Genomic DNA, 12,256 nt, shown 5'->3' with positions numbered 1-12,256 from the left:
TAACATTATCAGTCGATGTGTGTATACATGTTTTTGTGACTTCGTCGCCGTTGCTATAACTCTACGGAAACATTCAAGTAGTAACTTATTTTGTAGAAAAATTTAAAGAATCAACTTTGAATTTTTTAAGTAAACGCAAAAAGAATAACTTGTTTGTAGAAAACTTCAAAGCATAGCTTGTCTGTGTGTGTGTTTCCACTGACGTTAGTTTTTTTAGTTTACTATATTTAACAGGAAGATCATGAACCACTACTAGTCGAGAGAATAAGGTAGATAATGTATTGTATAAAAAGGTTTTAATGTTTGTGAAGTTATTGGGTTCATGTTAACCACTCCGTAAATAAAAACATTGTTCACGACTTTTAGAAGCAAAATATTGATAACTTGTTTGAGGACAAAATTCACCCAAAAAAAATCGGGAAAATGTAAGATCAGCAATAAAATTTAAAACATTGTTCACGACTTCTAGAAGCAAAAATTTACTTTATAACCTTCGCGAGCCATCCTTCGATTTCCCCGTTTAATCTGAACTAAGGTCTGATTATTTTGCTAATCGGATTTAGAAATCTGCATCTCTAGCTTTACTTAGATGTTTCCTGTTAGTCCCTTATCCTAAAAATGAAATCGGAAAGCAACATAGTTTAGAAATCCGATTGAATGTGACATGGACTCTCTCAGTTTTAGTGACAGTGTCGTTATATAGCGTTGGAAGCTAACACGTTTCTTTATGCGGCAGATTCAAAAGACGATCGTGCTCAGATTATGGGCGTGGAGGATTATCATGTTATCGAGCTCGTCGGTGAAGGCTCTTTCGGGAGAGTTTAGAAAGGAAGACGAAAGTACACCAGCCAGGTAAATTACTGTGGTTAACTTGTTCGTTAATCTCTCTACTGGTTTGATTTCAAACTTTGATTTGATCGCGGTTTCATCAGACGGTGGCGATGTTCATCATGAAACAAGGAAAGAGTGGCAAGGATACACACAGTCTAAGGCAATAAATCGAGGCTAAAAACTTCTATGCTTCACTGTTTCACATCAGTGTTGTCTCCATAAACTAACCACATTTGTTTCGTCCAACTCAGCTGCCAACCTCATTTAATTATAAGTAAAAAATTTAAATGTGTAATAACTGAAAGTGTTTTTTTTTCATTTGAAAATGGTTATTTAAGAAGGCATGGTTTCTGTAAGATTTTGCCATGTGTTTTGGAATTCATTTTTTTTTTTCAAATGAAAATATATTACACATGGATATAGGAAAATGCTGCAACAACCTCGTCTAAAAGGTGTGAAGTGTGAACCATAGACTTATTAAATTTGAAATTCGAATAGTAAAGCTTCCAACACAACTAACTCTTGAAAATGCTTCTATTATAAGCAAATGAAAAAGTTAGTCTTCATCGTATAACAGCACAACAACTCTTTGAGATGTGGTGTTGTCATATCATAAAGACAAACTTCACTATTTGCTTATAGTAGTAGCACTTTGCACATATATTTGTCATATCATTAAGATGATAAAGGTTGCTTGGTCTCATCTTACTCAAAGATTTGAGATATCTTATATTTTTTGGCACGCTTGATCCATGGAAAGATGTATTTATGTTGTTACATCAGCCGTTAATCAAGGTTGTGTATTCGAGCCAATTGAGATTAGCAGAGTATTTACTCGCCATCTTCCATTATTCTAGTACATAGTAGGAGAACTCCATAAAAATATGTTGATTCTTTATGTACACCACCAGCTTCTACATTTAATTGAAAGAGACCATTAATGACATCATTTTCATAGAAGTTACGAATGATAGCTTTGACATAGTGTGCTTCAAGATTGTTCCATGTAGTGGTTTGCAGCAACAGATTCTTCACAAGTGGTAATAGGATGAGTTGTTGGTACATCACCTCCATGTAGCTATGAAATTCAATAGAAGAGCTTCAAGGAGACTCACATCTGTTTTGGTAGGATCTTTAAACTAAACGAAGCTTTTTTTTACATTAGTGAGATTTGTCCTTTCTTAATCTGTTTAAATAGTAGCAGCATGCTTAGTCGTTTCCTCTCAAAAACTTTTGTGTTAATTGCACTTATTGTGTTGAATTTATTAATGATCATTATCATCCCTCAAATATTTGTAACGACTGTGTTAATATTTGTAGGCACCATATTTTTTTTGGAAGATATGATCCACTAATGTTTGCTGATGGTTTGTTATTTATTTTTGATAATTATTATGTGGGAATTATTATTTGAACAAATGGTCGTTAACTATTTGAATCTTCATTCTATTTGTGTTATAAGCTTATAAATAAATGAGCCAAACTATTTATCTATTAAATAAATAATAAATTAGAAATTGTTAAAAAAATTGGTCAAACTAGATCCTTCAATTTCGAATTTTTTAAAAAAAATATAGCTTAAATTAGATATGTTTCAATATGTGATTCGTCTATAAATATACTTCTCTGTCTTTCTAATCTTTTAAAACACAATTACTTCATTATCTAAGATGAAAATTTCTTTTCGAACTTCGCTTATTGGCTTCATTATGCTCACAATCTTTCTACTAGGTATGTATTTACTTCACAACTTTTTAGTATATGTTATATAAACATGATACTATAAATTTATTTTGATGCTGTATTATTTATATGTTTATATAAATTGTATGTCCAGTTCCGTTATATTGATTTAGTAATTCTCCAAGAATGATCAGTGATTAAGAAATAATATGATTAGAATATCATTTTGATAAATATGCAAAGAAAACTCTCAAAACATATATTTTACAAAAATATTAATTTTCTGCTTTAAATACAAAATAATGTTATATTTCAATTACTATAATAACAGGAGTATTGGTGTCTGCTCAGAAAGGAGGACCAACCACACAAAAAACTTGTGTTGATGCATACCCAAACAATACTGGAAAATGTGATGCAAAGCAATGTGCAGCCGAATGTACCAAAAAGAGAAAAGGGGTTAGTAGGTGCCAAGATATAGGCAAAGGAGATTTCCAATGCAGATGCCATTATAATTGCCGTCCCTAATATTTTTATCGACACTGAAGCTCAAATTTATTCTATTAAAATAAAAATCACAATTTATTTTCATGTGATATTTAAAAAATGGACATTTCCTAGAAAATCATGCTTCATTTATTTCTAAATAATATTTTGACATCATAAATAAATCACTTCATATGTTATTTATCTACTATAATAACTACATTGTTGGTTTGTTTTACCAAAATATTTTGTCATTATTAATGAATCACATATAGATATAGATGCACGAGTATAGTAACATTCTCCTATACGGCAATCTTGGTATATATATACTTTATCAATAATTCTAAATCGAATTTAACCTATTCTTCATAAGGGTGACTCTTAAACCGGTTTGGTTTATACAATTAATAAGTAAAAAAATACAATTTAACCGATTCTGACCATCATTTTACATACATGATCGAAGCTCGATCTGTATCAACAAACAAATAACAACTGAGATATTTGACTTAGCCAACAGGTTTGATACGCAGGAAAGTTGGACATCTTATGCATTAGACATTGAGTTCCAGGATTATCATCTCAATATCTTAAACATTATATATCTCTATAATCCTGATTATCTGAACCCTAGATCTAGCTATTTTTTCTTATTGTTTACAAACCAACCAACCAACTAAGACGATCTATAACGCTGCTGGTGGCATTGAGCAACCTTGTCCGAAATTCCAACAAGCTTTGTGAAGATATAGTCTCCAAAGGAGCTTTACAGGTATCTATCTACATTCGTCAAGAGTAAATGCTTTTGTGTCCATTTAAAAGTTATTTCATAGCGTTATAGCCTTAAGTCAAACCATAGCGAAGATTTGTAAAACGGGGTTGCTAGATTTCTCAGGTCAAAAACAAGAAGCCTGGTGTTTTGTTGTCAGGATCTTGTGTTCTTATAGCTCTAGGCATGAATCTGGTTTCTCATTTTGCGTATTTTGTGATGCAGACATTACTAAAGTTGGTCTCGGATTGCTCGGCTGTGGCCTTGAACCCGAGCAAGAAAGAGACAGCAAGTGAGTCACCGCTCAAGATCGCACTCTTCTCGTTGGCTAAAATGTGTTCGAACCACCAGATATGCAGACAGTTCGTGAAGTCATCCGAGTTGTTCCCGGTCATCGCGAGGCTTAAACATTCCCCCTAGACTAACATTGCTCACTATGCTTCAGTTATTGTCGCCAAAGTCGGTGGTGATTCTTAAGAACAAATGAGACCTCCCCTGTAAATTTATTATGTTACGACAACACTATCTCGTCACTTGGTAATATGTGCTATTACGTTTGAAATCTTTATGAATATGCGCAAACAAGATAGCATCAGCCGTCAAGTACACAAGAATAGTAAAGAAGAGTACACCAAACAAGTTAAAGAAACATTTTAAGAAACACACAAGCAAGACATTGTGTAATAAACTTTGCTATTAATCTCCCTCGGCATAGGCTGTTTCGAGATGAGCTTGCTCAGCTTCTCTGACTTCTTTCTCAGTCTTACGTCCCTTCTTCGACTTGTAATAAATGCTCATGAATGTGCCTACAGCCCTGTACTTCCTGCGGCAATGCTCATACAAGTCAGCGTCAAACATTCTCCAGAAGCTCCTCTCGTCGAGCTCAGATACTGCATACTGAGGCTGGTAGCCATGGTTTTCTATCAGCCACTGCTCCATCTTGCGCACAGCTTCAACTCCATCGAACACTTCGCCTCTCAGGACAGGACCAGGAGCGTAGTAGACTCCAACGTCAGTGTACATCTGTGCATCTTCTGTGTCTCCCTGTCTCATCTCATACTCAAATCCTGGTTCGGGGCTAATCATGCTTTTAACCGGTTGTTTGAAGAGTTTGTGAGGGCACAGCCAAAGTGGATATACCTAAACAATATATATAAAATATTAAAAAGATTACCCAAAATAATAATTAGAAATAAGTTCTTAACATTTCATAAGCATATTTTGTGAATTTTAATAAATAATTTTTTTCAAAATTTAGAAGTCATTCGATCTATATATAATAACTCTTTAAAATTTGGAGGTCAAGGCGAATGTTTCATCGGGTCTTACCTCCATTTCACGGTCGACCCATTCGAGAGCATCACCGACTTTGTAGAGAGGAACAAGCATGTCTTGGATGACATGCATCTCATGGTAGTAGTTTCTGATGGCTTCACCTTGAGTGGCCTTAAGAAGAGAGACCTTCGGAGGCATCAACCATCCAAACAAGAACCTAAACCAGAACTGGTCACCAAACGGAAGGATAAGCTTACCTTCCCAATACAAGGAACTAGTGTGCCTATGGTAATATTCTCGAGTTGGAATGTACTCAACAAACTCTCCTTTCTTCAATGCCGTTTGTGCATATTGGTAGAACCATGGCTTGAACCACCATCCAACGTTATTGATCTTGTTCCCTTTCCTCTTAGCCTCTTCTCTCGATGCATATGTACCTGTCATCATTACACCTTCACTTGGACTATAAACCATGCCTTCAACAAAATCTGGTATCTTAGCTGGATCCCGATCTCTAGGTGCAAAAGAGTCCATATAACCTTGAGCTATGGTTTGTAGATCCCCCTTGACCGGAATGTAAGTAAGTTTCATGTATTCTTTGATGTGTACAAGCCTGATCTCGGCAGCAACAAGAAGCCCAAGTGTCCCTTGTGACCATGGGATAGCATAGAAGAGGTCAGAGTACTCATTCTCCCTAGTGGCACGGACAAGTTCCCCACCGGCTAGAACAATCTCGTAAGCCTCAACAGTGTCTGTAAACAAACCATGCACGTGAGAGCTTCCTTCAATACCGTAGCCGTTGATGAGTCCACCGACGGTGAGATCATCTAGCTCAGCGACAACTGCAAGGGATAGGTTCATTGGAACGGTAACACGGCTAATCTGTCCCATGTTCACAAGAGGCTCCACTCTAGCAATCATTCTCTCTTTGTCAATCTTTATTATGTTACGGAAAGCAGACAAGTCGACTTCGAAATGGCGAGCTCGCTTGTAGTCCACGTTTCTCATTCCTACAGCTATCCAAGGTTTACGTGCGGTGCAAACAAGCCCGTCCTTTGATGCATCCCTTCCCTTGAGTCGTTTGATGACTTTCTTAACGTTTTGGTCGTGTTCTTTTTGACGTTTCTCGTAGGATTTTGTTTCAGACCAAACATCGCCAAGATAGGTGAGGAAGTATAATGTGGCAGAGATGGGAAGGACGATGAAGATGACGACGATCCATCGGAACTGGATGAAGTAATCAACCCATATCTTCTTTCTTTTTGGACGTACTAGTGGTGCCTCAAGATCCGACATTTAAAAAAAAAAAACTCTAAGATATGCCTATCTCACTGCATCAAACGACCAACCAGTTGTAAGTAAACAGAACATGAGTCGTCAATAAATCTCCTCAGGCTTATATAATCAGACAAATCAAAAGAACAAGAAACACCATCAGCTAAAGTCCACTTATACATGTTGTAGGTTTAGTTTGGATGCAAGATCCAACAAGATTAATAAATCTATCAGAAACAAGATCTTGATTTGGAAGCAATATTAACAATTAAAGATAGAGACATGAAGAGATTGAGAAAGAGATTGAAGTACCTGAACTCCAAAAAGAATTGTGATCTTATCAGTACTGTGTTTGAAACTTGGATTGTCTCTTTATAAAAGTGGTTCCTGTATAATAATGCAATACTAATCTGTTAATTACAAAATATTCTTCTCTCTCTTTAAAACCAAAAAGAAACACTAACGTTTAAAGTAAGTTCACATGAATTATGCATTGCACGTTATACTATATCAGCTTGACCTTTTAAAAATGTTCATTACTTCTCAACTAACATTACCCACTCAAATAAACTATAATAATACGACTAAAAGGAGGATTGGAAATAGAGATAAGACAGAAACGTATTACCTATATCGATGTTATTTCATGCAAAATACTCGATAAAATAACATAAAATTAATTGCATAACTCACAAAATGAAATTATTTCAGAATATAAAACAAGGGGGAAACATCATACATGGGTAAAGGAAACGTACAAGTCAACGGACCTATAAGATGAACTGGCCTCCATATGCCTCACGTGATCTCCACTGCTCACATGTTTTCTTCCTTCTCCTTTCTGAATGTTAGATTACTCTTAGCAATAATACAAATATATATATAATCCATGTCACGTCACGTTAGCTTAGTCTGGGAATTGTGAGATGCTATCTAACCAAATAAAACAAGGATTATCTTACCATAAGCCAATGGTACGAAGAACCCAGATCTGCCCAATACTACCAACATATGAACCGGCAATGAGTATATTAACTCCAACTGTTAACTTCCGCTAAGAAATCCCCGAATAAGCTTTTCTCAGTCATAAATTTGTGTCTGATATTAGTAGATGTCTTTGCACATGCGTTGCGGAAGCTATGTTTGTTTTTGATTGGAACAACATTGATTGATATGTATGCCAAGTGTGTGTGTTTAGAGGAAGCTAGGTTTGATTTTGAGAGACTTCATGAGAAAAAAATGTGATAACGTTGATGGGAATGAAATTAATTTTAGAACGTATTATTTAACCTTCATATCTGAGATCACCACTTCATGATATCAGCACGTGTGGTCTTGTTCAGTCAAGGGGTCTTGCGGTTTGCTTTCATTACCTTACCAGCGATATGCAAAAGACTTTCAGTGGGAGAAAAAACAGTAGTTTGGAGTCTAAATCATCTTCGTATGTTGTGTGGGGAACCGAATAAATCAAAGGATCACTTGTTCTTTGCTTACTTATACTCTTTCACGGTATGAGATGAGCTTTTGCACATGTTTCTTGGTTTGTGGATTATCCTGAACTCATCTTTTTTTAATTATGCATTTCAGTCTAACTGTAAATTGAGAAACATACGGCAAATTTTGTAAAAAACATCGCTTATACTATTTTCTTCTGGTAAAAATGGTAAGATAATGATATAGATGTTTTAGGAAAGTAAGCATGCTTATCCTTTCTTTAAAAAATGATGTCATATCAATACCATAATCCGACCACTAGAAGCACCAACAGAGTTTTTTACTTCACACAATCAAAAGAAGAAGAAAGAAAAGCCAGAGAATTGAAATGTAGAATAAGTCGATAAAACATTGGAAAATATGATAGACTAATGAAACCTAACACTTTTGACCAATCTCTCAATTACGGTACCTGCTTCCGCGACTGTAGTCTCTGTCTCGGTCTCTGTTCCGATCATGGTCATAGTCATAGTCACGTTCCTTGCCTCCTCTTTCCCTCTCTCGGCTTCTGCTTCTCCGTCTATCCTTATCATAATTATGATGATCTCTATGCTTATCTCCACGGTCTCTTTGCCTGTCTCTGCTTCTCTCTCTTCCATCTCTATCAACACCTGCCACAGGTAGATACAAATCGTCAACACCGAATAAACACACTAGATCCTGACTTTTTTGTGCAAAGCAGAAAACAAACATCTTTTATTTGGTTGCGCGGGTGGGAGAATTACAGCACTAAGTTTAGGACCTTACCATAATCTTTTCATCTCTTTCATCTTATATAGACTCGGTTAAAGAAGAAAGCTCTCAAAATAAACACCAACTTTTACAAGGATTCACTGACTGGAGATCCCCTCAAGGATGGGAAGTATAGGCATGTAGCCTCAAGCTTAAATGTGCAAACTTCTAGCAGAATATGTTGATTTTACTCGAACAAAAACAATTCTTTGGGGACTATCCTTACTACAGTCAGCACATACCTATCAAGCCAAATAATTTTGTTCATAGCATAAAGGTTCTGTTTCTGAAGCACAAGTTTTGTGTCAAATTGCTTGTATTTTGCATAGAGAAGTTCTCTGAGTTGAAGTTAAAACTTACCTAATTCCTCGACTTGCCACCCAGCACGACCAGCAGCAACAACAGGTCTGGTGTCAGCCTGGTTTGTTTTAACACGGTACTTCTTCTTTAGATTGCCAAACTCATCATACATTTCACCATCATCCTGAAATTTTATGACATCATAAGTTAAATGGTATATACAAAAGCTTAGAAATCAATGCAACAAAAGAAGTAACAAAATAACTCTTCAGCAAAAGCATATTTTTACTTCTTCAGCCTCACGCCTACGTCTCTTAGTTTCCTCTAATTCTTGTTCATCCAATTCTTTGTAGCCACCACCACGACCTCCCCTACATAGAGAAAATAAATGAATGAGTAGAGGTATTTTAAGAGAACAACAGTCCGTTAAGCTAAATCCTTAATGTTTCTTAATGTGACTCTAATTTGACTACAACAAAAACATTTCAAGTGAGATAAATCAATTGCCGAAAAGAACATTTTGATGTAGCAGCACCTTTCTCATACTGAACAGAGTAAAAAAGAAAACACTCGGTCAAATCGCAGAAGAGATCATTGTGTTCTTTTTTCCAGTTATCTACAGAGACATGTCTAAAGAAGAACAAGAATACCCTGCTGACATCAAAACTACTTATATCGAACGAAAAATCTATAAATGTATCGTAAATTCCCACAAAATCATCTATAATACTATTCCTCGGCTCTAATATTGCAAAAGAACAATACAAAGGCAAGCTTATCATTGACATTGAGACATACCTCACGCCACCTTCATTCTGACCAGGTTTATTGGTGTTGCAGACATTACATTTTAAACGCTTAGCCCAGTTGACATTCCCACACCTGATAATTAAAATATTAGAACATAAGGATTATAGACTGCTCCTGCACTAAAAACCAAAGCATAAAAACGTCAAAGACCGGAACAAAGCATATGTACCAACAACACAAGTATACATTATGTATAAGAACCCAATAAAAGCAGCCTATTAGTTAAATTTTAACCTAAAATACTACTTAGTATTTGACACAGAAAATTGAGCGCAGCCTCTTAAATGTCCTCTTTTATTTAATTCCATACATCCAACGGATTAGTTTTATATCTGGTAGCCGCAGCACCACATGCCACTGAAATGTCCTCTTTTGCTATGAAATATAAACTATCTATTGCAATGTATTATAACCAAGTATTAAACGCTCACATCATGTCAAAAGTGAACCCAACTATTATTTCAGACATAATCAGATTGCTTACATTGGACAAGACCAATCATTTGGACCAAAAAGACCGGTAGAAGCACCCTTCCCCGGTGGCCCACCATCAGCACCTCCACCTCGACCCCTTCCACGGCCCCCACCACCCATGCCGCCACCAGATGCACCAGCCGGTCTAGCAGTTCCACAGCGGTTACAAACCCCACGGAACGCAAAATTCACATTCGTACAACTGCCAATAAAATCGTATAAGAACACTAGAGCTAAAAAATACTACTAAATATAGAGCTTAACGGAAACAAAGAGCTAGAAGAAGCTCCTCACCAATATCACAGACCTGGTATTTGGGCACATCCAGTCACCGTCTTGCTGCCACGGCTTGGCGGAAGAATCACCCTGACCTCTCCCCCTTCCACCACCACCTCCATTAGTCTCCTTACTAGCAATATCACCTCCATCGAATCCAAAACCCTCACTCTGATGATCTCCTCCACTTTTCCTCTTCGACTCCGCCATAAAAACTCCAATAACGCTACCATGGAACTCTTTGTTATTAAACCACTCAACAGCAGCCAAAGCAGCATGCGGGTCCTCATAGGTAACAGTAGCATCTCCCTTCGGCTCATCAGTCTCTTTGTCTCGGTACAGCCACACTTTAGGAGTACCAGTCCGCTTATCTCTCTACAAAAACCAAATAGTAAGAATCTCTGACGTGTTGTGCATAAAAGATTGTTAAATAAAAAAAAAACAGAAGCAAATAATGAGAGTACCTGGCTAATACCATACCTTTAGTAACCCAATGGTTCCAAAATACTCAGCCAACATGTTCTCATCAGTTCCTAGTGGGAGATTCGAAACGTAGACTGATCCATTCGTAGCCATCTTAATCCAATTTCATCAAAAGTCACGAATCTGTAGACGATAAACACACTAAAGTTCAATTGCATAATTTCACAACTGTTTGATCAACGCAAGCATATACATAGAGAGACTGATAGATCGATACGAAACTTGAAAGCGTGTAAACGAGTGAAACAATTTGCTATACATCGGCGACGACGATGAGCCATAGGACTAGATTTAACACTAAGAATCGAAGAACCTCAAAGCTTGAGCTCGATAGAACAAAAAGAGAGAGAGAGAGAGATACAATGTTCGATCCAGCACATGGCAACGAGAAAAGGATGAAAAGAAAAGAGAATCTAACCAGGGATTAGGGTGAAGCGGCGATGGAGAGTTCGTCGGAATAGGGTTAGCAGTCGACTGAGATATCTCGCGGATAAAGGCACTTACAATTCAATAAGGGTAACCTCAATTGATTTTTGGTTATTTGAATTTTGATTTTTATAAAAAAAAAATTTGTAGTATATATAAACACAAAAAAAAAACTTTTTAGGAACATATCCAAAAGAATCTATACTAATATTTGCGAAGTAAATTTTTGGAATCGAGCTCTCACGTTAAAAGTTAGAGTGGTTAATAACGTTTATACCTTTAATGAATAAAATGTATAATTAAATTAAAAACTAAAAACAAAATTTTAATTTATTTGATTAGATAATTGATTAAAATTAATAATAGTAAGAATTATCCAAAATCTGAAAATATAATTAAAAAAGAGATAATTTATGTATATATTGTATTGTTATCTGAAAAATTCTTTTAGTAAAAAATTAAAAACATGAATTATATAACTAAATATTAATCAAATAAAATGTATAACTAAATTAAAAAATAAAAATGAAATTTAATTTATTTGATTAGATAATTGATTAAAATTAATAATAGTAAGAATTATCCAAAATTTGAAAATATAATTTAAAAAAGAGATAATTTATGTATAGATTGTATTGTTATATGAAAAGGTATTTTAGTAAAAAGTTATAAACATGAATTATATAACTAAATATTAATCAAATAAAATGTATAACTAAATTAAAAAAATAAAAACGAAATTTTAATTTATTTGATTAGATAGTTCATTAAAATTAATATAGTAAGAATTATCCAAAATCTCAAAATATAATTTTAAAAAGAGATAATTTATGTATATATTGTATTGTTATCTGAAAAACTCTTTTAGTAAAAAATTAAAAACATGAATTATATAACTAAATACTAATCAAATAAAATGTATAACTAAATTAAAAAATA

General features: G+C 35.2%; 2 protein-coding genes and 1 long non-coding RNA gene across 4 annotated transcripts; 1 reads left to right on the top strand and 2 right to left on the bottom strand.

Moving 5' to 3' along the window:
- Nucleotides 1–2,470: 2,470 nt before the first annotated feature.
- On the top strand, nt 2,471–3,259 carry LOC125610104. The gene is made up of 2 exons (XR_007340106.1): nt 2,471–2,562; nt 2,846–3,259. It is a non-coding gene; the product is annotated as an uncharacterized LOC125610104 (long non-coding RNA).
- A 1,063-nt stretch (nt 3,260–4,322) lies between these two features.
- Nucleotides 4,323–6,842, bottom strand: LOC106347920 (delta(24)-sterol reductase-like). The gene is made up of 3 exons (XM_048781849.1): nt 6,635–6,842; nt 5,102–6,378; nt 4,323–4,912 (listed from the first exon to the last, which is right to left on the bottom strand). The coding sequence occupies exons 2-3, from the start codon at nt 6,341–6,343 to the stop codon at nt 4,469–4,471; spliced, it is 1,686 nt and encodes a 561-aa protein (XP_048637806.1). The 5' UTR covers nt 6,344–6,378; nt 6,635–6,842; the 3' UTR covers nt 4,323–4,468.
- Nucleotides 6,843–8,005: 1,163 nt separating this feature from the next.
- LOC106346167 (transcription initiation factor TFIID subunit 15-like) lies at nt 8,006–11,447 on the bottom strand. 2 transcript variants are annotated; one of them, XM_013785423.3, is made up of 8 exons: nt 11,310–11,447; nt 10,889–11,014; nt 10,440–10,783; nt 10,143–10,334; nt 9,647–9,730; nt 9,138–9,219; nt 8,909–9,032; nt 8,006–8,427 (listed from the first exon to the last, which is right to left on the bottom strand). In XM_013785423.3, exons 2-8 carry the CDS (start codon nt 10,982–10,984, stop codon nt 8,216–8,218), a joined length of 1,134 nt encoding a protein of 377 aa, XP_013640877.1. In that variant the 5' UTR covers nt 10,985–11,014; nt 11,310–11,447; the 3' UTR covers nt 8,006–8,215. The 2 variants fall into 2 exon arrangements, with proteins under 2 accessions (XP_013640877.1, XP_022576234.1); XM_022720513.2 differs by having other exon boundaries at nt 10,873–11,014; nt 11,310–11,374.
- Between the last annotated feature and the right edge of the window lie 809 nt (nt 11,448–12,256).

The sequence above is a fragment of the Brassica napus genome, chromosome A6, assembly GCF_020379485.1.
Source record: "Brassica napus cultivar Da-Ae chromosome A6, Da-Ae, whole genome shotgun sequence".
Taxonomy (NCBI): Eukaryota; Viridiplantae; Streptophyta; class Magnoliopsida; order Brassicales; family Brassicaceae; genus Brassica; species Brassica napus.
This window is presented reverse-complemented; position numbering and strand designations above follow the sequence as displayed.

Excerpts from the sequence above, each read along its gene's own strand:
- LOC106347920 (XM_048781849.1), bottom strand. The coding sequence starts at position 6,343 with ATGTCGGATCTTGAGGCACCACTAGTACGTCCAAAAAGAAAGAAGATA. Across the intron at positions 4,913-5,101 it reads GGGTCGACCGTGAAATGGAG|GTATATCCACTTTGGCTGTG; the intron begins GTAAGACCCGAT and ends TATATTGTTTAG.
- LOC106346167 (XM_013785423.3), bottom strand. The coding sequence starts at position 10,984 with ATGGCTACGAATGGATCAGTCTACGTTTCGAATCTCCCACTAGGAACT. Across the intron at positions 9,220-9,646 it reads CAGAATGAAGGTGGCGTGAG|GGGAGGTCGTGGTGGTGGCT; the intron begins GTATGTCTCAAT and ends TTCTCTATGTAG. Across the intron at positions 9,033-9,137 it reads GTAGGCGTGAGGCTGAAGAA|GATGATGGTGAAATGTATGA; the intron begins GTAAAAATATGC and ends ATAAAATTTCAG.